The sequence below is a fragment of the Semicossyphus pulcher genome, unplaced genomic scaffold (genome assembly GCF_022749685.1).
Source record: "Semicossyphus pulcher isolate SPU_LCO1_2020_fin unplaced genomic scaffold, fSemPul1.0.p SCAF_17, whole genome shotgun sequence".
Taxonomy (NCBI): domain Eukaryota; kingdom Metazoa; phylum Chordata; class Actinopteri; order Labriformes; family Labridae; genus Semicossyphus; species Semicossyphus pulcher.
The window spans coordinates 28,917,501-28,938,575 of record NW_027211681.1 but is presented as its reverse complement, the minus strand read 5'-3'; the positions used below and the strand labels follow the sequence as shown (position 1 = coordinate 28,938,575).

Genomic DNA, 21,075 nt, shown 5'->3' with positions numbered 1-21,075 from the left:
GTCCTTGGGCATTGGGTATGAATGTGATGACTGATTGACTAAAGCTGAGCACTTTACGTAGCAGTGTGTGAATGTGTGTGTGAATGTGACATGTAGTGTAAAAGCAGCTTTGAGTGGTCGCAAAGAGATTTTTATTTCAGGCTGAGATTTAGGGGCAGCTTTAGGAGCAGCTTTAGGAGCAGCTTTAGGAGCAGCTTTGGGAGCAGCTTTGGGAGCAGCTTTAGGAGCAGCTTTGGGAGCAGCTTTGGGAGCAGCTTTAGGAGCAGCTTAAGGAGCAGCTTTAGGAGCAGCTTTAGGAGCAGCTTTGGGAGCAGCTTTAGGAGCAGCTTTAGGAGCAGCTTTGGGAGCAGCTTTGGGAGCAGCTTTGGGAGCAGCTTTAGGAGCAGATTAAGGAGCAGCTTTAGGAGCAGCTTTGGGAGCAGCTTTGGGAGCAGCTTTGGGAGCAGCTTTGGGAGCAGCTTTAGGAGCAGCTTTGGGAGCAGCTTTGGGAGCAGATTAAGGAGCAGCTTTAGGAGCAGCTTTAGGAGCAGCTTTGGGAGCAGCTTTGGGAGCAGCTTTGGGAGCAGCTTAAGGAGCAGCTTTGGGAGCAGCTTTAGGAGCAGCTTTGGGAGCAGCTTTGGGAGCAGCTTAAGGAGCAGCTTTGGGAGCAGCTTTAGGAGCAGCTTTGGGAGCAGCTTTGGGAGCAGCTTTAGGAGCAGCTTAAGGAGCAGCTTTAGGAGCAGCTTTGGGAGCAGCTTTGGGAGCAGCTTTAGGAGCAGCTTTGGGAGCAGCTTAAGGAGCAGCTTTGGGAGCAGCTTTAGGAGCAGCTTTGGGAGCAGCTTTGGGAGCAGCTTTAGGAGCAGCTTAAGGAGCAGCTTTAGGAGCAGCTTTGGGAGCAGCTTTGGGAGCAGCTTTAGGAGCAGCTTTGGGAGCAGCTTTGGGAGCAGCTTTAGGAGCAGCTTAAGGAGCAGCTTAAGGAGCACCTTTGGGAGCAGTTTAAGGAGCAGCTTTAGGAGCAGCCTTGGGAGCAGCTCTCGGAGCAGCTTTGGGAGCAGCTTTGGGAGCAGCTTTAGGAGCAGCTTAAGGAGCAGCTTAAGGAGCAGCTTTAGGAGCAGCTTTGGGAGCAGCTTTAGGAGCAGCTTAAGGAGCAGCTTAAGGAGCAGGTTTAGGAGCAGCTTTGGGAGCAGTTTAAGGAGCAGCTTTAGGAGCAGCTTAAGGAGCAGCTTTAGGAGCAGCCTTGGGAGCAGCTCTCGGAGCAGCTTTGGGAGCAGCTTTAGGAGCAGCTTTAGGAGCAGCTTTGGGAGCAGCTTTGGGAGCAGCTTTGGGAGCAGCTTTAGGAGCAGCTTTGGGAGCAGCTTTGGGAGCAGCTTTAGGAGCAGCTTTAGGAGCAGCTTAAGGAGCAGCTTAAGGAGCAGCTTTAGGAGCAGCTTAAGGAGCAGCTTTAGGAGCAGCTTTGGGAGCAGCTTAAGGAGCAGTTGTAGGAGCAGCTTTAGGAGCAGTTTTAGGAGCAGCTGTAGGAGCAGCTGTAGGAGCAGCTGTAGGAGCAGCTTTGGTCCCGGGCGTCCTCGTCCCTCTCACGCGTGTCCACAGTGTCGGCGTAGGTTTCCCTGCAGCAGCATCAGGTGACAGCGGCTGAAAGTGGATCCGGCTCGGCGATTAACTGAGGTGTTTGTCCGACAGCTCGCCTGCCAAGGGAGCCGCTTGTTGTTTCCATGGATGTGTTGTTTACAGTGTGAGGTGTGAACGGCTGCTGGCTCACACACACACACACACACACACACACACGTCAGAGCAGATGTTAACACATGAAAAATATCAACTGTATAACTGTTTCATGCTGCTGAGAAGCTCCCTCAAAGACAACACCTCCAACCACCTCCACCGTGCACCAACAACTTCTCATGCAACGTGTGTGTCACAAACTTTTTACAACTTCGGGATCGTGTGTGTTTCCTGAGTGTTCATAAAGCTCCGAGCTGTCCTCAGTCTGTTTCTCATCTCTTAGTCAAACTGTCTGTTTGTGTTATTTTACGAATTTCATGTTTTTGTGGTTCATTCAAATCCAAAACAATATTTGTGTAAAACTAAACAACAAAAACAAACTAACCGATGAAGGCAGCAGCAGAGCAGCAGCTCCTGTCCTGTGAGCTTAAATCAGTGTTTTTCTGAATGGAGTCTGGTGTGTGTGCAGAGAGCGATGTAACGTCTGTGTGTGGTTAAAACGATCATCTTCCTCTGTAACAAAAAGGTCTATCTCTGTAGGGATCCTTTCTGTCATGTTGTCACACACTTAGAATAACAATCTGAGCCTGTCAGTGGAAACAACAAGAACTGTTAGTGGACGACCTTTGACCCATCAAGGATTATGTAAAAGCCCGTTACAGCCTGTTTCACTGCTGCAGGATGAACGTCATTTAGAGCCAAAATATGTCAAATTAGGTTTCAGGTTTAAACTCGTCCCTTTCACTAAAACTGCCAATAATAATTATTATTATTTCATAATATTGATTTTGTACTGTTTCTGTGTGTTTGCCTGCTGCTACTGCTGCTGTTGTTGTTGCTGCTGCTGCTTCAGGTTGTCATGGTGATCAATGAGTCACGCGAGTCAAACATTGATAAGTCCGTCTCACTCTGACCCTCCATCACTCTGAGCCTCACGCGCAGCCGGCAGCCTCACTGAGCTCTCCCCGCCGGGCGTGTCTCCTCCGGCGGATGGGGGTTCCGGTTTTTCTGGTCTTCTCCTGGTTTAAACGGCAGCAGCGCTGAGTCCCGCTTCAGTCCGAGCAGCAGCAGCAGCAGCACGATGGCCTCCAACACTGCCACCATGGGGAACCTCCCCAGCGGGGTCGGAATATGTACCACCATCCCCGACATCCTCTACCTGCCGGAGCTGGTAAGAAACAGCCGCTGGGACGGCAGTGCGCTCACCTTTACGCAGCTTTTACGCAGCTTTTACGCACGGACCGAACCATCCCAGTGTTTTAATGAGTGCGGTAGATTATGAGTCTGTGTGCAGATAACTGTCCAGAGCAGTGCATAGTGACAGGCTCGTGTTTTATGACATCATGTCACGGTTACATTTTCAGTCTCATTTCCTTCATGATTTCGCTCACATTGTTTCTGTCTCATTCCGGTTTTATTGCAGAGACCGGAAACACTTTTATTTTCTTGGTTTAAACACAAAGAAACCTTAAAGAGATCAAAGAAAGTGATTTGTGGTTTTGCAGGTCAGTCTTGTTTTTAACTTGTGTCATTCTGAAAGAATTACTGCAGAACACAGAGAGTCTTAAGATCTGGACTTTGTCTGCGTCTGGTTTGTACAGCGTCACCTTCACACCGTGTCGGCCTGCAGAAAGTAAGATGGACAAATAGCTCCTCTGATGGTGAACAAGGTGTGCCATGGTTACTGACACATGAACAGAGTGAGGCAGATCCAGCTGAACACTTTAACTCAGCAGAGCAGTCACATGCCTGATGTCCGGAGGCTCAGTGTCCTGCAGCGCAGCGTCCAACTGAAGCAAAGAACAACGCAGTGAAAATAGTGAACATTCACTTTGCTCACGTGTAATCGGTCATTGTCTCATTAGATGCTGCAGTCAGGCGACACGTATTTCTCCTCAGAGACATTAAAGCTAAACTAACAAGTCTGTTTGAAACTTGTGAGGAGAAAGATCAGAAATCTGTGACCGAATGTAAAAGCAGAAATAAATATTGAAAGAAGAGACACCTGAAAACTCTGATGAACGACGTCACGCACACACATCCTGCACACTTAGCAGATTATCTCTGAGGTGACTTTTGTCTTTCATGTTTCACCAAATGGAAAAAAATGTTTGAAAGCAAATCACAAACTTTTGCTTTTGAATCCATAATGTTCTCTGATCAGACCGTCCAATAGAGACGTGTCTTACATCGTTCAGCTAAGCCCCGCCCACCACAGTCAGCTCAACTTCAGACATGACTTTTTGATTTTAAAGCAAAACTTTGGGAATTTGTAAAGTAAAGTTTTTTATTTGCACTGAAACATTTTTAATCACCAGTTTGATCTTCATGAAACAGTTTTGCTCTCAAATCTTTTGTTGACTGCAGTTAATAAAGTTTTGCTTTAAATGTTTTCAGTTTGATAAAAAAAAAAGAGACAAACAAACGTCTGCGGGGTCGAGTCTGAGCAGCGGGACGCCTACGTTAGCTGAACACGGGTTCACTGTGAAGGAAGAAACCAGAGAAACGAGTTCAAGTTTGTGTGATTGTGTGAGAAGGAGAACAAGCTCTTCACATGAGACACTGTTTGTCCGTGAGCTCGGGGGTCAGAGGGGACAGGCGTCAGGCCGACTGATATCATCCTCCTGCGTGACGGAGCGCAGATCAGAATGAAAACAGGAGCTGATAAAGACACACAAACATTTCTGTGATGCAGATTTAACGTCACAGCTGACGGTCAGAGCGAGCAGGAATGTACCTGCTGTTTTTAACATGAACTCATGCATTCACACACACACACACACACACACACACAGTGTGAGCAGGTGGAGTCTGGTGCAGCTCCATGAATTATGCAGCCTGTCAATCATCGGAGGTGTAGAGTGAACGGAGCGACGCCCTGCTGCAAACACAGGAGACAAAATAATGAAACAGACGAACAATTAAAGCTGAGAGAGATCAGGTTCGCCGTGAGACGGGAGAAGACTTTATCTGCAAACAAGGAGCTCCGACGGTCAAAGGACCAAAGTGACAGGCTGAGGTACGGCTGCAGGTCGATCAGTCGATTAATCAATGAGGCAGAAACATGATCGGCTTCTTTTTATCATCACATTCATCAGAATGTTTCTGCTGACATCTGGAGACTGTAGATAAGAATGTGACTACCTTTCAATCACAGGTAGCCCCGCCCTAACCCCGCCCCTCTTCCTGGTCTGTGTGACTCTCAATGGGAGCATCAGTGACTAAATGAACATCATGCTGTGTTGAAGAAGACTTGAAACTAGAGACTGAGACCATAAACTCATTAGGAACATGTTTACTGAGGGAATACATCAGGAGAGGAGGAGGAGCATGTTCTCATAGACTTCTATAGGATCAGACTTCTGTAGAATGAGTGGTTTCGATTTGATCAGCTTGACCTCCCCTCATGTCTCCTGCAGATCTTCGGGGGTCTGGTGTGGATCCTGGTGGCCTGCACGCTGGTGGTGCCTGCGAACCCTCAGGGCTGGGTGATGTTCGTGTCCGTCTTCTGCTTCGTCATGACGTTTATCTGGATGGTGGTGTTCGCCTGCGGGGGGCATCACAACAAAGGAAGCTGGGCCGCAGCAGTAAGTCCTGCACACATTAAGCAAAGACACTGATGTCCGTTCTGTAACGTCTCAGCGATGTGACGCTCGATTCACAGACAGAAGAGTCAAAGTTGATCAGATTATTTAAATTCTGCCGCTGGTTTAGCTCAGTGTTTAAATCGGCGGTCATGTACAGAGGCTACAGTCCTTGATGCGACGGCCCCAGGTTCATCTCCCGCCCCTGGCCCCTTGCTGCCTGTCATCCCCACTCTCTTCCCCTGTTTCCAACACGATCCACTGTCCTCTCTTTATAAAGACGTGAAAGGCAAAACGAGATCCAATCCTTTAATATGGCCGACGATCTGCACTCTGACTTCGATCACATCCTGTTACAGAGATTAGAACATTTAATTGGCATTACAGGATCTGCACTAAGTTGGTTTAAATCTTATCTATCAGATCGATCTCAGTTTGTTAATGTTCATGATGTGTCCTCTATGCACACCAAAGTTAGTCATGGAGTTCCACAAGGTTCTGTGCTCGGACCGATTCTTTTTACCTTATATATGCTTCCTCTGGGTAATATCATGAGGAAACACTCCATTAATTTTCATTGTTATGCAGATGATACTCAATTATACTTATCTATGAAGCCAGACGAAACCAATCAGCTATCTAAACTAGAAGCATGCCTTAAGGACATAAAGATCTGGATGACTAGAAACTTTCTGCTACTTAATTCAGACAAACTGAAGTTATTGTGCTCGGCCCAAAACACCTTAGAGACTCTTTCTCTAATGATATAGCTGCCCTAGATGGCATCAGCCTGGCATCCAGCACTACTGTTAGGAATCTGGGAGTTCTGTTTGATCAGGATATGTCCTTCATCTCCCACATAAAACAAATATCAAGGACAGCCTTCTTTCACCTTCTCAACAAACATCAGACACATCCTGTCTCAACACGATGCAGAAAAACTCGTCCATGCATTCGTTACTTCCAGGTTGGATTATTGTAACTCGTTACTATCAGGCTGCCCTAATAAGTCACTAAAAACTCAGCAGCTGGTACAAAATGCTGCAGCACGTGTGCTGACAAGAACTAGGAAGAGAGATCACATCTCTCCTGTATTAGCCTCTCTGCACTGGCTTCCTGTAAAATATAGAATAGAATTTAAAATCCTTCTTCTTACTTACAAAGCTCTTAATGGTCAGGCACCATCATATCTTAAAGAGCTCATAGTGCCATATTACTCCTCTAGAACATTGCGCTCCCAGGATGCAGGCCTGCTTGTGGTACCTAAAGTCTCTAAGAGTAGTGTTGGAGGTAGAGCCTTTATTCAGGTGTGACTTTGTGAGTTAGATATTTAGCTCATATTTAGAACAATATGTAACAAACAATAACTCAAACAAGCAAAGTGATCCAGGCAGCAGCTCCTGTCCTGTGAGCTTAAATCAGTGTTTTTCTGAATGGAGTCTGGTGTGTGTGCAGAGAGCGATGTAACGTCTGTGTGTGGTTAAAACAATCATCTTCCTCTGTAACAAAAAGGTCTATCTCTGTAGGGATCCTTTCTGTCATGTTGTCACACACTTAGAATAACAATCTGAGCCTGTCAGTGGAAACAACAAGAACTTTGAGTGGACGACCTTTGACCCATCAAGGATTATGTTGCAGCCATTACAGCCTGATTCACTGCTGCAGGATGAAGTCTTTAGTTTGTCATTCAGACACAACATGTGTTAATGTAGGTTTAAGATACCAGAATGATCCTTAATCTGATCCATCAGCAGCCTCTGAACTCTTAGATTACAAAGGGCCCTGAACGCACCACGGAGAGTTTTCAGTTATTTATCAGATGAAAGAAGAATTTCCTTTCATGAGACACCAGACACACATCAGATTGTGTAGCAGTGTGTGTGTGTGTGTGTGTGTGTGCGTGTGTGTGACTGTCACGTTCACTGTCTCTGACGTCCTTGTTCCTTCCTCCTCCTCGTCCTGCAGGACTTTGTGTATCACGGCATCGCGGCCTTCTTCTACCTCAGCGCCTCCGTGTCTCTGGCCAAAGTGACTCTGGACTTGAAGGACGGGCCGAACTTCCAGAACTACCAGCTCGACATCTCTGCTGTGGTGAGTCAGAAAGTGTACAGAGAAACGTGTACCTGGAGCAGCACACGCCTCAACTCCTGAACGCCTCAACCTGTTCATTCTTAACTCCCATTGGTCCGTTCCGAGCATCATAACCGCAGCCTGTGACCGTCAGGCAGCAGATTATCGAGAACGTGGAGTTGGTTTGGGAGAGGGGCCACTTACTTAACGCTTACCTGACATTTGTTTTTATTGCTGCTTACCTGCAGCTTTATTTTGAAAGTCCACCCCCCCATTAATTTCCTGCTGCTCACCTGACTTTCATTTGCACACGAATCAGACGTTATTTTTATTGTTACCTTGAGTACTTTATTTTGAAATTTTGAGAGATTCACTTCCCTCCACACATGTAGCTAGTGGGCTAACTAGCTAGCATAACTAACGTTACGTAACTTAACCTGTTTTTTTAAAGATCATCTGATCAACATTTGTTTCTCTAGCTCTTCGACTGAGTTGAAACCAAAAACTTTGACATTTTATTCCTCGGCCGCTTCAGAGTCCGCCATCTTGTTTGAAATACTGGCAATGCCATGCCAACATACTAAAGGCATTAAAACTGTTTAAAGAGCGTGCCTCGGAATCTTCTTTTGATTTCTGTTGGCAATGAATCTTGGGATACGTTGGGCTGCGAAGGATGCACCCGATGGATCCTTCGCGGCCTGAGAAAATGAGGACGCATCTGAAAGAGCCTTCAACATGTGACAGCCTCCGACGCGCTGCTGTGACACAATCGACCTGTAAATACGTCCTTCCAACCGGCTCTGTCATGAACACCTCTGACCTCTGACCTTAAAGATATTGATGCTACTGATGATGACGACATTGAGGATGTGGTTGATGTTGCTTAAGATTCTCAGGATGATGATGATGACTATATTGACCTCGTTGATGCTGCTGATGGTCATTATGAAAACAAAACAAAATAACGCCCTGTGCACTTCCTGTCAGCACCTGTCCTCGATCACACCTGAAGCTGTGTGTTGGCTCTGTCTGACTCCGCCCCCTCCTGTCTCGGTCGTTGCTCATGTCGTATTAACTCTCAGATGTACGTCGCTTCGGACAAACGCGTCTGCTACATGAAACTGTAACATTGTAACATTGTAACATAGTCATAGCTTACATGACATGCATGCTACCCAGAGGGCCTCATTCCTTAAAGGGCCGGTAACACTGGGGTCGGTCAGATGGTCGTAACGTCGAGGTGGAGCTGCCTCTCCTGCCGCTTTCACTCAGACTCTCTCTCTGTGTCTCTGCAGGTTTTCTCCTACGTGGCGACTCTGCTCTACTTCATCCACACCATCCTGTCAGCCATCAGATGGAAGTCTTTCTAGAACTTTCTGCAAAAGAACAGAACTAGTTTAATTTGACCAAGTTTGTACATAAAGCTGCAGCTCTCTGACGGAGACTCTGATCCTCTCTGCTGGAGGAGAAGTACCACCTGGAGCAGGGCGGAGTCTCAGCGTCCGTCAGGAGTTCAGGGATTTTGCCGACCAGACGACACACCTGAGCAGAACCTGTCACCAGGTTCAAATACAGCCTCACAAATATCTGAAATCGTGCTCATCAGCTGTTTGAAGGGTTCTTTTATTTTGTCTATATGATGTCACTTCCTGTTGGAGATCTAATCTGGAGCTGTTGGTGATGTTTCTTCTGGTTTAGTTCTTGTTTCACTCTCAGCTCATTTTTCTGCTTTTGTACTTCAAAATCAATAAAAGTGATCAGAACAGGAAGTTTGTAATTTTATTTTGTAATTTAAACTTTTATAACTCACTGAAATCACAGTTGCTGTTTGGGATGTTTGAAATGTTTTGATAAATGATTCAGTCAAAATAAATGTTTAACAAATGTTTTACTTTAATTACAGAGTTTGTGACGTGTCCTTTTAACAGGCTTCACCTGTGTGTGTGTGTGTTTCGGTTATAGTTTGACTCATGTCCCATCTGTTAACATGGAGGAGGCGGGCTTTATGAGCTATACTGCAGCCAGTCAGCAGGGGGCGACACATTTCCAATGTTTTTGTCCTTGTCAGCCACCGTCTGTTTCTCCTATTGAAAGATCAATGACCAAATCAAAAGTCTTTAAGAGGAAAATGATCCTTGATAAGTTTAGAGCTGAGGAACAGTGTCAGGTGGTCTCACACTGTGGCTGATGTTTGTATAAACTTTATTGAGCCGCTGCTGACGCAGGTTTACAGTCTCAGGACAAAAAGATGAACGTGACACCAGGTTTAATGCAGGAGGGCAGGGAGTAAATACAGGGCACACACACACACACACACACACACACACACACACAGCATGGCGGGTCAGTGAACTGTGGCTGTGATGGATTATTGATGAGAGGAGCAGCAGGTGATAATAGTGAAACATCTTCATGAAATTGAAGAAGAAGAAGCTGCAGCTCGTCGGCACGACAACCTTCAACACAAACAACACACACAGGCACACACACACACACACACACACACACACACACACACACACACACACAGAAGGGCTATAATAAGTTACATCAAGTTATTGATTTTTTTCTATATAATTATATATTTTTTAAGATTGTTTCTTGTTTTAGTTTTTGCGTTTATCCATCCGTCATCTATACCGCTTATCCTGTTCGGGGTCACGGGGACCCACGCATGCACGGGGAGAACATGCAGACTCCACACAGGAAGGCCCACTACGGCTGACCCAGGATTCAAGAACAGAGTGACAGAGTGAACAGAGTGACAGAGTGAACAGAGTGACAGAGTGACAGAGTGACAGACTGAACAGAGTGACAGAGTGACAGGGTGAACAGAGTGAACAGAGTGACGGGATGAACAGAGTGAACAGAGTGACGGGATGAACAGAGTGTACAGAGTGAGAGGGTGGACAGAGTGACAGAGTGAACAGAGTGACAGACTGAACAGAGTGACAGAGTGAGAGGTTGTACAGAGTGACAGGCTGAACAGAGTGACAGAGTGGACAGAGTGACAGAGTGAACAGAGTGACAGAGTGAACAGAGTGACAGAGTGAACAGAATGGACAGAATGGACAGAGTGACAGAGTGAACAGAGTGACAGAGTGGACAGAGTGACAGAGTGAACAGAGTGACAGAGTGAACAGAATGGACAGAATGGACAGAGTGACAGAGTGAACAGAGTGACAGAGTGGACAGAGTGACAGAGTGAACAGAGTGACAGAGTGAACAGAATGGACAGAATGGACAGAGTGACAGAGTGAACAGAGTGACAGAGTGAACAGAATGGACAGAATGGACAGAGTGACAGAGTGAACAGAGTGACAGAGTGAACAGAGTGACAGAGTGACAGACTGACAGACTGAACAGAGTGACAGAGTGACAGGGTGAACAGAGTGAACAGAGTGACGGGATGAACAGAGTGTACAGAGTGAGAGGGTGGACAGAGTGACAGAGTGACAGAGTGACAGACTGAACAGAACGAACAGAGTGACAGAGTGACAGGGTGACAGGGTGAACAGAGTGAACAGAGTGACAGGGTGACAGGGTGACAGAGTGAACAGAGTGACAGAGTGAACAGAGTGACAGAGTGACAGGGTGACAGGGTGGACAGAGTGACAGAGTGACAGGGTGGACAGAGTGAACAGAGTGAACAGAGTGACAGGGTGGACAGAGTGAACAGAGTGACAGAGTGACAGGGTGGACAGAGTGAACAGAGTGACAGGGTGACAGGGTGAACAGAGTGAACAGAGTGAGGGGATGAACAGAGTGTACAGAGTGACAGGCTGAACAAAGTGAACAGAGTGACAGAGTGACAGGGTGACAGAGTAAACAGAGTGACAGAGTGAACAGAGTGACAGAGTGACAGGGTGACAGGGTGGACAGAGTGACAGAGTGACAGGGTGGACAGAGTGAACAGAGTGACAGGGTGGACAGAGTGAACAGAGTGACAGGGTGACAGGGTGAACAGAGTGAACAGAGTGAGGGGATGAACAGAGTGTACAGAGTGACAGGCTGAACAAAGTGAACAGAGTGACAGAGTGAACAGAGTGACAGAGTGACAGGGTGACAGGGTGGACAGAGTGAACAGAGTGACAGGGTGGACAGAGTGAACAGAGTGACAGGGTGACAGGGTGACAGGGTGAACAGAGTGAACAGAGTGAGGGGATGAACAGAGTGTACAGAGTGACAGGCTGAACAAAGTGAACAGAGTGACAGAGTGACAGGGTGACAGAGTGACAGGGTGACAGGGTGGACAGAGTGACAGAGTGACAGGGTGGACAGAGTGACAGAGTGACAGGGTGACAGGGTGAACAGAGTGAACAGAGTGAGGGGATGAACAGAGTGTACAGAGTGACAGGCTGAACAAAGTGAACAGAGTGACAGAGTGACAGGGTGACAGAGTGACAGGGTGACAGGGTGGACAGAGTGAACAGAGTGACAGGGTGACAGGGTGACAGGGTGACCAGAGTGACAGAGTGAACAGAGTGACAGAGTGACAGGGTGACAGGGTGGACAGAGTGACAGAGTGAACAGCAGTGGTGTGCACGGGGGGGGGGGGGCAGGGGGGGCAGTCGCCCCCGCGTGTCAAAGTGCCCTCCTGGTTGGCAAAACTATTAACTATTTTATTTCTTTAAAATTGCCAGTATATTGCAACACACTGGAGCCAGAAAATTCTTTTACAGCATTCATACTGTGAAATGACTTTACAGCCTATTACTGTAAAAATAAAATGCAGTATTTTTCTGTGTATTATTTGAATTTACAGTAACATTCTGGTTAGGGGGTTACGAGGAGATTATTTGAAAGTCTCACTGTTTACTGTAGAACTTTAAAACGCGTGCTGAAGTGCCCTCTCGGGTGGAAAACACACTAAACTCCAGAAGACTATTAGGACCAAGAAATACTATGAAACATTACTGTTGCAATGACTTTTATGTTGGGCCCTTTTTTGATCTATATTGAGCCAGAACTATATCTCACAGAACCAGTTTGGATTATCTGGTGCTAATATGGTGTTAAAATGCACTAGAACACAGGAAATGGCATCTACTTAATTGAAAATGTTGTGGGGGAAGACCCCGGACCCCCTACGGATTTATTTATTTATGTCTGTGTGTTCTTCACAGTCCAACGTTGAATCTACACAGTTCTCGTGGATGCTGATCCTAACTACAAACTAACTTCAGTAGTCTGTCTAGTTAGTCTGTTTTAAGGCTATATAATGTGCCATTTGTATAACATACCAACATGTCTTAGTGCCCTCGTCAGTGGCGAGACCGTGCTGTATGTGCCCTTTTTTTCCTTTTCGCCACTGCCCCTCAAAAAGTCTGTGCACGCCGCTGATGAACAGAGTGGACAGAGTGACAGGGTGAAAACGAAGAGACAAGTTTATACTGACATTGTTGCGTCATGAAAACAGATCCTTTTATGTGAAACTGTTGATGTCAGCTTGTAACTGTTTAGCTGTCGTTTATTTCTGCCGAGTGTTTTTAATGTTTAATAAAAGGAGACGTGTCCAATAAGAATCATGGTCGAATAAAAAGTGTTTTGATCACATATTGATCACATCTGACCCTGAGGCTCCTCTGCAGCTGGGGACGTTTTTAAAGACCAATAAGCTCTCATGACGTCAGCCAGGCAGAGCCGTGAGGTTTCAGCCTGCAGAGTGACCAGCAGGTGGCAGCACGTGCACACTGAAACAGAGTGAAAGTGCAGAGAAACACCTGATGGAAGCGAGGCACCAGAGATTTCAGGTGTTTCTTTTAGATTCAAAGTTTCACATTAAAAAAGTTTTTCTTCCTGCAGCTGAAAAAAGTCTCTTCGGACCAAAACTAATAATCATTCTGTCAGGATCATTAAGTAAACATTGATTACATTGTCTGTTCAAGGGGAAAATAACATAATTACTCTGTATCCACCAAAGTTTGATCCAGTGAGCAGCGGTCTGCAGTGATGGACGTTTAATACACGTCACAAGGAAATCAAACATGTACTCTGAAAAGTGTTCCACATAAAACTCCTGAAATTTCTTTTGTTTCACTGGAATTGTAATCAGTCAAAAAGGGATCAATAATATCTAGCATCACGTGTTCAGCTGCTGATCAAAAGTTTCAATGATTTCAGCTCAGCTGTCTTTGTGTTCTAACTGAAACATGTTTTTACAGTATTTGAGCTCCTGGTGACGTCATCAGATCCAGTTGTGATGCTGTGTGACATAACTCTGTTATGACGTAAAAACATGATCAATGCAAACATTCAGATTTAATCTGAAAATATCAACTTCAGTCTTTAATTCCAATCAACTGTTTGATTTTTATTTGGTGTCTTTAAACGCCTCTCTCCCCGTTTCCGTTATCCTGCAGCTGTGAGTCACATGACACCTCGTGCAGCCTTCACGGTCTACAATTAAAGTCAGAAAAACTAAAATCAACACAAAAACGAACTGGCTGCATTTTTTCAATTAAAGAAAAAATTTTTAAAATAAAGTTTCATAAAAACAAAATTCACCAAAATATGTAAAATGAGTCAGTTAATAAAGAACAAATCATCAATAATTACATTATTTAACAAAATATAACAAATACATATTCTTATATTTAAGAAAGAAAAGCTGCTGAAGCCAGTTGATTGACAGTTGGTCCTTTATTTTATATATTTTTTAAATTAATATAATACATTATTTTAGTACTGTTTTCTTTTCTTAACATTTCACTGGTGATTATTACAATACTAATTATATACTATAAATTAATCTATAGTAGAGTTATATTTGTATTTTCTTCTTATTATTGATCTTTTATTGTCCAATCCAATCGTCTTTTATTTTGTTAAAGGTTGTTTGTTGTTATTTTGGTGAACTTTGTAAATAACTTTGAATTAAATTGATTTATTGGAAAGATGCTTCATAAAGAAAAATGATGATCTATTGATTTTTTTTGGATTGATTAATTAATTCATCGCCTCCCGACTGCTTTACTTTTTTATTACATTTTTATTTCTTTATTTATTCGGAATTATTTCCTTTAACTTTTGACCTTATTGTTAGAAGAGAGGCCGGAAATGAGGGAAAGCGAGCGCCATGGACCAATGGTTGGAATCGAACCCGAGCCGCTCCTTCTCACGAACCTGTTCCACGTCACAGTTTCTGTGTTTCCCCACGCTCTCTCCGGTCCCTGAATGCAGCATGAGTCTGGTTTATGAGCGGAGCACAAACAGCCGCTCGGAGCATTAGAGAGGTGGACTGCAGGCTGATGGAGGTCCGCCGAGAGGAAAACATGTGATGTGGCTCCTCACACACACTTCACGCAGACACACACTCATCTGCGGCGCTGAAATAACGTGTTTCAAGAAGTTTTAACAGAAGAACGGAGCCGAAGTTTGAGATGTCGGAGGCGGAGAAGACGGACGACATTCCTGATGAGAGTGCAGGAAAAGGAAGCGGAGCTCCTAACGGAGGGAATCCTGCGAAGAGCAAAGAGGTGAGACTCTGATGCTGCTGCTGCTGCTGCTGTGTGTGTGTGTGTGTGTGTGTGTGTGTGTTGGCTGAAGAGGACATGTCTTCACTCTCACATGACTGCAGCAGAGACCTGATGGACTCTTGTCCTCATAAAACACTAAATAATAAACTTCACACACCGTCAGGATGAAGCCTCTCTGCGACCCACACAGGGGCCGCCGGCTTCATTTTGAACTCCTGAAAGATTCAGTGGTGCACAAGTCAACATTTAAAACACAGTAATTCTCTTTATGTCCCTTTAATGAGCTTCAGAGGGTTAAAAGACTTTCTCCTGCACTGTCAGACACTCTCATGTGTTCATGTTTGTCATGAGTTGTTTCATCAATAAGAATAAAAAGTGCTGATCACAGAGGTTCAGTTCACTGACAGAGACACTGTGTCAGAAGACCCCGCAGGATGTTGTGTTTTATTTTGAAAACCGACTCAAATGATCGATAAATTAACAAAATAATTCCCAATTGATTTTGTTTGAGCTCAAGAATCCAACACAAGAAGCTCTGCCTCAAGTTCTGCAGCTCTGAAGCTCAGCAGGTTGTTAAAACTGTCACAGAGATTTAAGTCCGTCACTGCTACAAATAATCAGTTAATAAGAATCCATCCATCATCTACACCGCTTATCCTGTTCAGGGGCGGGGGGGGCTGGAGCCTATCCCAGCTGTCACTGGGCGAAAGGCGGGGTACCCCCTGGACTGGTCACCAGTCAGTCACAGGGCTGACACAGACAGACGACCTGTCGATAAGAAGAATCAGATATGAAACAAACAAAAACAAAAACAAGAAAATGAAGCAAACAGACTTTTTAAATCATGAAGCAAAAACAGAATGATGATAAAAATCACTCATGATGTATTTATATAAATAATAATAATTAACATGACATGAGAACATCGGGCTCGCCTTGTTATGAAAATCTAAATGTTTCTCATGTTTGTGATGGAGGTCTACGTTATCTGTTGTTATCTCTCTGTTTTGACCTTCAGGGCCACCATAGTTTTTCCTACATGCTGGCTGGATAAACTTTGACAAATTGTGTCGATAAATTAAAGTCAGCTTCATCCTTTAACTGTGTGTGTGTGTGTGTGTGTGTGTGTGTGTTTCAGGACTTCGACCTGGCCTCCATCTATGTGTCAGACGCTCAGTACAACAGGAACATCTTCTTCGACACGTCGCCTCAGTCTGTCAGGTGAGAACAGGATCCTCCTGTTTGACCACAGTAAAGTTTCAGACACACACACTTTTATTTTTCATTAAACGTGACGTTAACACTCAGAGAGTGTATCTCTGTAACTTTAAAGATGTGTCTGTGACTTACACTGCTGTACTGAGTGACGTTCTTTCATCAACATTTGCTATTTTCCCACGGCAGCCATTTTCCCTGTCATGACGTTTGATTTTCCAGAAAATGTTGAAAATCAGACAGAGAATCATTTGACCGCTGAAGGACAATAAACAGTGTTAACGTGGGCAAATATAATCTATAACCAGTTAGCCGTTTTCAGACTGGAGCTAACGTTAGCCGCTCTCAGACTGGAGCTAACGTTAGCCGCTCTCAGACTGCAGCTAACGTTAGCCGCCCTCAGACTGCAGCTAACGTTAGCCGCTCTCAGACTGCAGCTAACGTTAGCCGCCCTCAGACTGCAGCTAACGTTAGCCGCTCTCAGACTGCAGCTAACGTTAGCCGCTCTCAGACTGCAGCTAACGTTAGCCGCCCTCAGACTGCAGCTAACGTTAGCCGCTCTCAGACTGCAGCTAACGTTAAAGCTTTCAACCATTTGCTAGCTAACATTAGTGCTTGATAGTGTTACAAGATACGATAGGAAAGCCATAAATCCTTAGCTAGCAGTAATGTTAGCTAGCTTACAGTAATATAGCTAAGAATTGTTAGAATGCTAACGTTAGCTGATGTGAATTAGCCACTTAATGGGTTTTAATTATGTTTTTTTACCTTAAAAAATGCCTAACCTGATTTTGCTGACCATTGACTTATTGATGGAGAAAATGTGACGTCATACTTTTGATCGGACACACAGAATCACATGCTAACAGCATCTGAGCGTCGCACTCTGTGATGTCAGAAAAATGCTGCCACATGAGTTTTATCGATAGTTTAAAGAAATAATAGTCGTTCACTTTAGTGTGTGTGTGTGTGTGTGTGTGTGTTTTCAGACTGTATCTGCTCTACAACCACTGGGTCGCTCAGGTTCTCCTCTACTTCTTCATCCTGGTCGATCTGTCTCTGGCCATCTTCGAGGAGCCGGCCGTCTTCCCTCTGCCTATATGGGTAAGATGGCCGCACAAACATTTGATATATTTATGTTTATGATTCTGTTTTTAAGACGACTATCTACCTTAAATCTTCAAATGTGTAAAGAAGACTAAAGATGCTAAATGCTAACAAACACATGTTGCTATCACAGCTGAAACAAAAAACTGAGTGAAACCAGTTCAAACCAGTTTCAAAGTCACATGTGTTAACATGTGTGTTTGTGTGTGTGTGTGTGTGTGTGTGTGTGTGTGTGTGTGTGTGTGTGTTTGTGGGTGTGTGTGTGTGTGTGTGTGTGTTCAGGCGACCATGTTGGTGGAGCTGCTCTGTCTGCTCGTCTTCACCTTCAGACTCGTTCACTACGCCAAAGTGATCCCTCGAGACAAGTTCTGGAAAGATCCCAAAAACATCTGCATCATCGTCATCCTCATGGTAGGAGGGGCTTATCAATGTCTTCCTCATGGTAGGAGGGGCTTATCAATGTCATATATGAATCCTTCAACACAGCAGGATGTTCATTTAGTCACTGATGCATTTAGAGTCACACAGACCAGGAAGAGGGGAGGGGTTAGGGCGAGGCTACCTGTGACTGACAGGTTGCTACCATGGTGACCTAGAAATGTACTGTTCAACATTCGGTTGTACTAAAACACTCTGAGGAGTCGTCTGTTTTTTCAGTAAGCACATTTAATATAAAGCATGTTTTTGTTAGCCTAAATTAGCATCCCAAATAGAAAATGTAGGCTATATTTCAGATGCACTTTGCTAACCAAGCTAGCTCTCGTGTTAGCTGATTACTTTGTCAAAATGTAGCACATAGAAGTTTGAAGCTAATGTGAACGAGCAGTGCTAGCCTGTTAGCAGTTAGCTCACAGTATAATGCTTCCTCTCTGTTTCTGAATCGTTCAAAACAAAGACTGTCAGTTCTCTTCAGTGCTGCTCCCTGGTGTGAGCGCTCGTTCTGTTGGCCCATCAAATGATTTAATCTGAGAGCTACAAACAAGTCCAACGCCGACTTTAACTGTTCCAGTTTTCACACGTGTTTTAATCCTGGGTGAGTTTCACAGTCAGGACTTGGATCACTTCCTGGTCTGTGGAGGCTGCAGAGTTTGCTGTGTGCTGACCTGAGTTCCTGTCAGAGCTGCACAGTCAGAATGTGCTGAGGAGACTTTCTGCCTGTTGTTGTGAAACAACCTTTAGCCGGACATGTTGCCTCGTCAGCATCTTTACAGCAGAAAGACTTCCTGGTGACTCAGAGAGTGAGGCGACCAATCAGCTCAGGTCACATTAAATAATATGATCTCTTTACTTACACGCTCTGACTGTATTTATCACAAACAGCACGTGATCCTGTCGGTTATGAGGTTCAGATTTCTTCAAACAGGAAACTCATCAGATAAAATGGCAACAATTTACAGCGTGATGTGTTTCTTTATGCTTTTATTTTGAAAATTCAGTGTGCAGACTGTCAATAAGAAGTGAGTGTAGCCGCTGTTACGTCCACCTTTGTGTTTTTGGGCTTTTTTTAACCCTGTGTTTGGCCTTTTGGTCGTACCAGCGACCATATTTAGAAAAGAGGGCGAAGTTACCAGCTAACGCTAGTGCTAGCTCGGTTAGCAAAATGCATACTTACTTCTTAGTGACTGTGGCTTTGAGGATGCTAATTTTGGGAAGCTAAAACAAGATGTTCTTGGACAGCGGACTCCTCAGAGAGTACAACCGAACACTCGTACTATACTATACTATATGTAGCATGTAGTATGTAGCATGTAGCATGTAGTATGTAGCATGTAGCATGTAGTATTTAGTATATAGCATGTAGCATGTAGTATATAGTATATAGTATGTAGCATGTAGCATGTAGTATATAGTATATAGTATGTAGCATGTAGCATGTAGCATGTAGTATTTAGCATGTAGCATGTAGCATGTAGTATGTAGCATGTAGCATGTAGCATGTAGTATTTAGTATATAGCATGTAGCATGTAGTATGTAGTATGTAGCATGTAGTATTTAGTATATAGCATGTAGCATGTAGTATGTAGTATGTAGCATGTAGCATGTAGTATTTAGTATATAGCATGTAGCATGTAGCATGTAGTATTTAGTATATAGCATGTAGCATGTAGCATGTAGTATGTAGCATGTAATACAGCCATCGAACACAGCCATCAACTCTCAGTGGGAGCATCAGTGACTAAATGAACATCATGCTGTGACTGAGACCATAAACTCATTAGGAACATGTTTACTGAGGAGATACATCAGGAGAGGAGGAGGAGCATGTTCTCATAGACTTCTATAGGATCACACTTCTTCTGTGGAGTCGCCCCCTGCTTTCCGTTTTTTGGCAGCAGGTGACACTCTGTGTCTCCCTCTGTCTATCTTTCAGCTCACTCTGGTCGACATCATCATCTACGGAGCGCTGAAAGCTGCAAACTGTTACGCTGTCCGCTGGTCCAGAGTCCTGCGCCCACTGCTGTTGGTTAACGTCACAGAGGGACGACAGGTAAACCTTTCACTCACTCATGTTGTCATGGAAATAAAATGTTATTTCCTGAGCTTGTTTTTTTTGTTAGACGTATCACTGATGGAAATGGTCGGATCTCCTTCCTGCTCCTCAGAGGATGAACCTTTAGACTTGTGAGCTTGTAGCACCTCCCTCAGGACAAACAGTTTAGTTCCACTGCTGACAAAAGAAACACTAAATCAACAGGTATTATACTATAGAAACATTGTTCTCCAGATGATTCTGCTGTAAATGACTGATTTTAATATTATTTTTAGATTTTAAGTCTCTCTCCTCAAAGCCACCAGACGACACTGATAAAAACAGTGATTTTAAATCGCAGAACACAGGAGCTGCCGCTGGTCTACTGCTGCCTTGATCTGTGAGTCTGTTTGTGTTATGGTGTGACTTTGTTGTTTTAAAAGGTTAGTTTGGAAAAAACACAACTATTGTGTACAACAGAATAACATGAAACAAACTAACAGATGCAGGCAGCAGCAGAGCAGCAGCTCCTGTCCTGTGAGCTTAAATCAGTGTTTTTCTGAATGGAGTCTGGTGTGTGTGCAGAGAGCGATGTAACGTCTGTGTGTGGTTAAAACAATCATCTTCCTCTGTAACAAAAAGGTCTATCTCTGTAGGGATCCTTTCTGTCATGTTGTCACACACTTAGAATAACAATCTGAGCCTGTCAGTGGAAACAACAAGAACTTCTAGTGGACGACCTTTGACCCATCAAGGATTATGTTGCAGCCATTACAGCCTGTTTCACTGCATTCTCACACTGTTTGTACCTATTTGTTCTTTGGACCACACAGTTGTGTAAAAGTACGAGAAATCTCTGTTAAGAAGCTCGGGGCAGGTGTGTGTTCAGGTGTCTCGCAGGTAGACCGTCACATGCAGCAGTCTGTTACCCCAGCTGCCCATCATGTGTGTCTGTGCTGTAATCGCTGCATCATGAATGTGTTCAGTTGCTGTTTAAACTTCCTGCTTCCTGCTAAACATGGAAATGTTTGAATCTGTGAGCTGACGGCGCCTGAACGCATCATTAGTCAGTGTTTGTATGAGTGTGTGTGTGCGTGTGTCCTGTGGGAGGACGAGCAGCGTCAGACGCCTCATGAACTCTGAGTCCGTCTGTTTGTTTGTGTTCAGCTCCGCAGAGCCATCAGAAGCATCCGGAACGCGCTGCCTCAGATCTTCTACGTCTTCCTGCTCTTCATGTTCAGCCTCCTCATCTTCTCCCTCATGGCGCTCAAACTGCTGGGCAAACGGTGAGACCACCTTCTCTCTCTGACTCCGTGATAATCTGCAGACATGCTGCTTCATCCACCATCGCAGCCCCACACTCAGTCCATCATTCTGCTGCCTGCAGATCGCCCTGACATCTCTGCATCTGTTAGACAAAGTTTGCTGGTCGTGATACACTGACCATAG

At 44.6% G+C, this 21,075-nt stretch overlaps 3 protein-coding genes across 4 annotated transcripts in view; 2 read left to right on the top strand and 1 right to left on the bottom strand.

Moving 5' to 3' along the window:
* Nucleotides 1–843: 843 nt before the first annotated feature.
* LOC138595080 (uncharacterized) lies at nucleotides 844–2,622 on the bottom strand. Its single transcript, XM_069666397.1, has 3 exons — nucleotides 2,610–2,622; nucleotides 1,236–1,370; nucleotides 844–938 (listed from the first exon to the last, which is right to left on the bottom strand). Exons 1-3 carry the CDS (start codon nucleotides 2,620–2,622, stop codon nucleotides 844–846), a joined length of 243 nt encoding a protein of 80 aa, XP_069522498.1.
* LOC138594678 (myelin and lymphocyte protein-like) lies at nucleotides 2,604–9,124 on the top strand. The gene is made up of 4 exons (XM_069665858.1): nucleotides 2,604–2,872; nucleotides 5,121–5,288; nucleotides 7,251–7,376; nucleotides 8,651–9,124. Exons 1-4 carry the CDS (start codon nucleotides 2,783–2,785, stop codon nucleotides 8,723–8,725), a joined length of 459 nt encoding a protein of 152 aa, XP_069521959.1. The 5' UTR covers nucleotides 2,604–2,782; the 3' UTR covers nucleotides 8,726–9,124.
* A 5,443-nt stretch (nucleotides 9,125–14,567) lies between these two features.
* tpcn3 (two pore segment channel 3) overlaps nucleotides 14,568–21,075 on the top strand; it is a 19,061-nt gene continuing 12,553 nt past the window's right edge. For both annotated transcript variants that reach the window (XM_069666069.1, XM_069666068.1), the window contains exons 1-6: nucleotides 14,568–14,833; nucleotides 15,972–16,054; nucleotides 17,038–17,152; nucleotides 17,438–17,566; nucleotides 19,528–19,644; nucleotides 20,794–20,912. In XM_069666069.1, the coding sequence (XP_069522170.1) occupies nucleotides 14,738–14,833; nucleotides 15,972–16,054; nucleotides 17,038–17,152; nucleotides 17,438–17,566; nucleotides 19,528–19,644; nucleotides 20,794–20,912 (659 nt within the window). In that variant the 5' untranslated portion in view covers nucleotides 14,568–14,737. The remainder of the gene's footprint in view (nucleotides 14,834–15,971; nucleotides 16,055–17,037; nucleotides 17,153–17,437; nucleotides 17,567–19,527; nucleotides 19,645–20,793; nucleotides 20,913–21,075) is intronic.

Excerpts from the sequence above, each read along its gene's own strand:
- LOC138595080 (XM_069666397.1), bottom strand. Across the intron at positions 939-1,235 it reads TAAAGCTGCTCCCAAAGCTG|CTGCTCCTAAAGCTGCTCCC; the intron begins CTCCGAGAGCTG and ends CTGCTCCTTAAG.
- LOC138594678 (XM_069665858.1), top strand. The coding sequence starts at position 2,783 with ATGGCCTCCAACACTGCCACCATGGGGAACCTCCCCAGCGGGGTCGGA. Across the intron at positions 5,289-7,250 it reads AAGGAAGCTGGGCCGCAGCA|GACTTTGTGTATCACGGCAT; the intron begins GTAAGTCCTGCA and ends CTCGTCCTGCAG. Across the intron at positions 7,377-8,650 it reads AGCTCGACATCTCTGCTGTG|GTTTTCTCCTACGTGGCGAC; the intron begins GTGAGTCAGAAA and ends GTGTCTCTGCAG.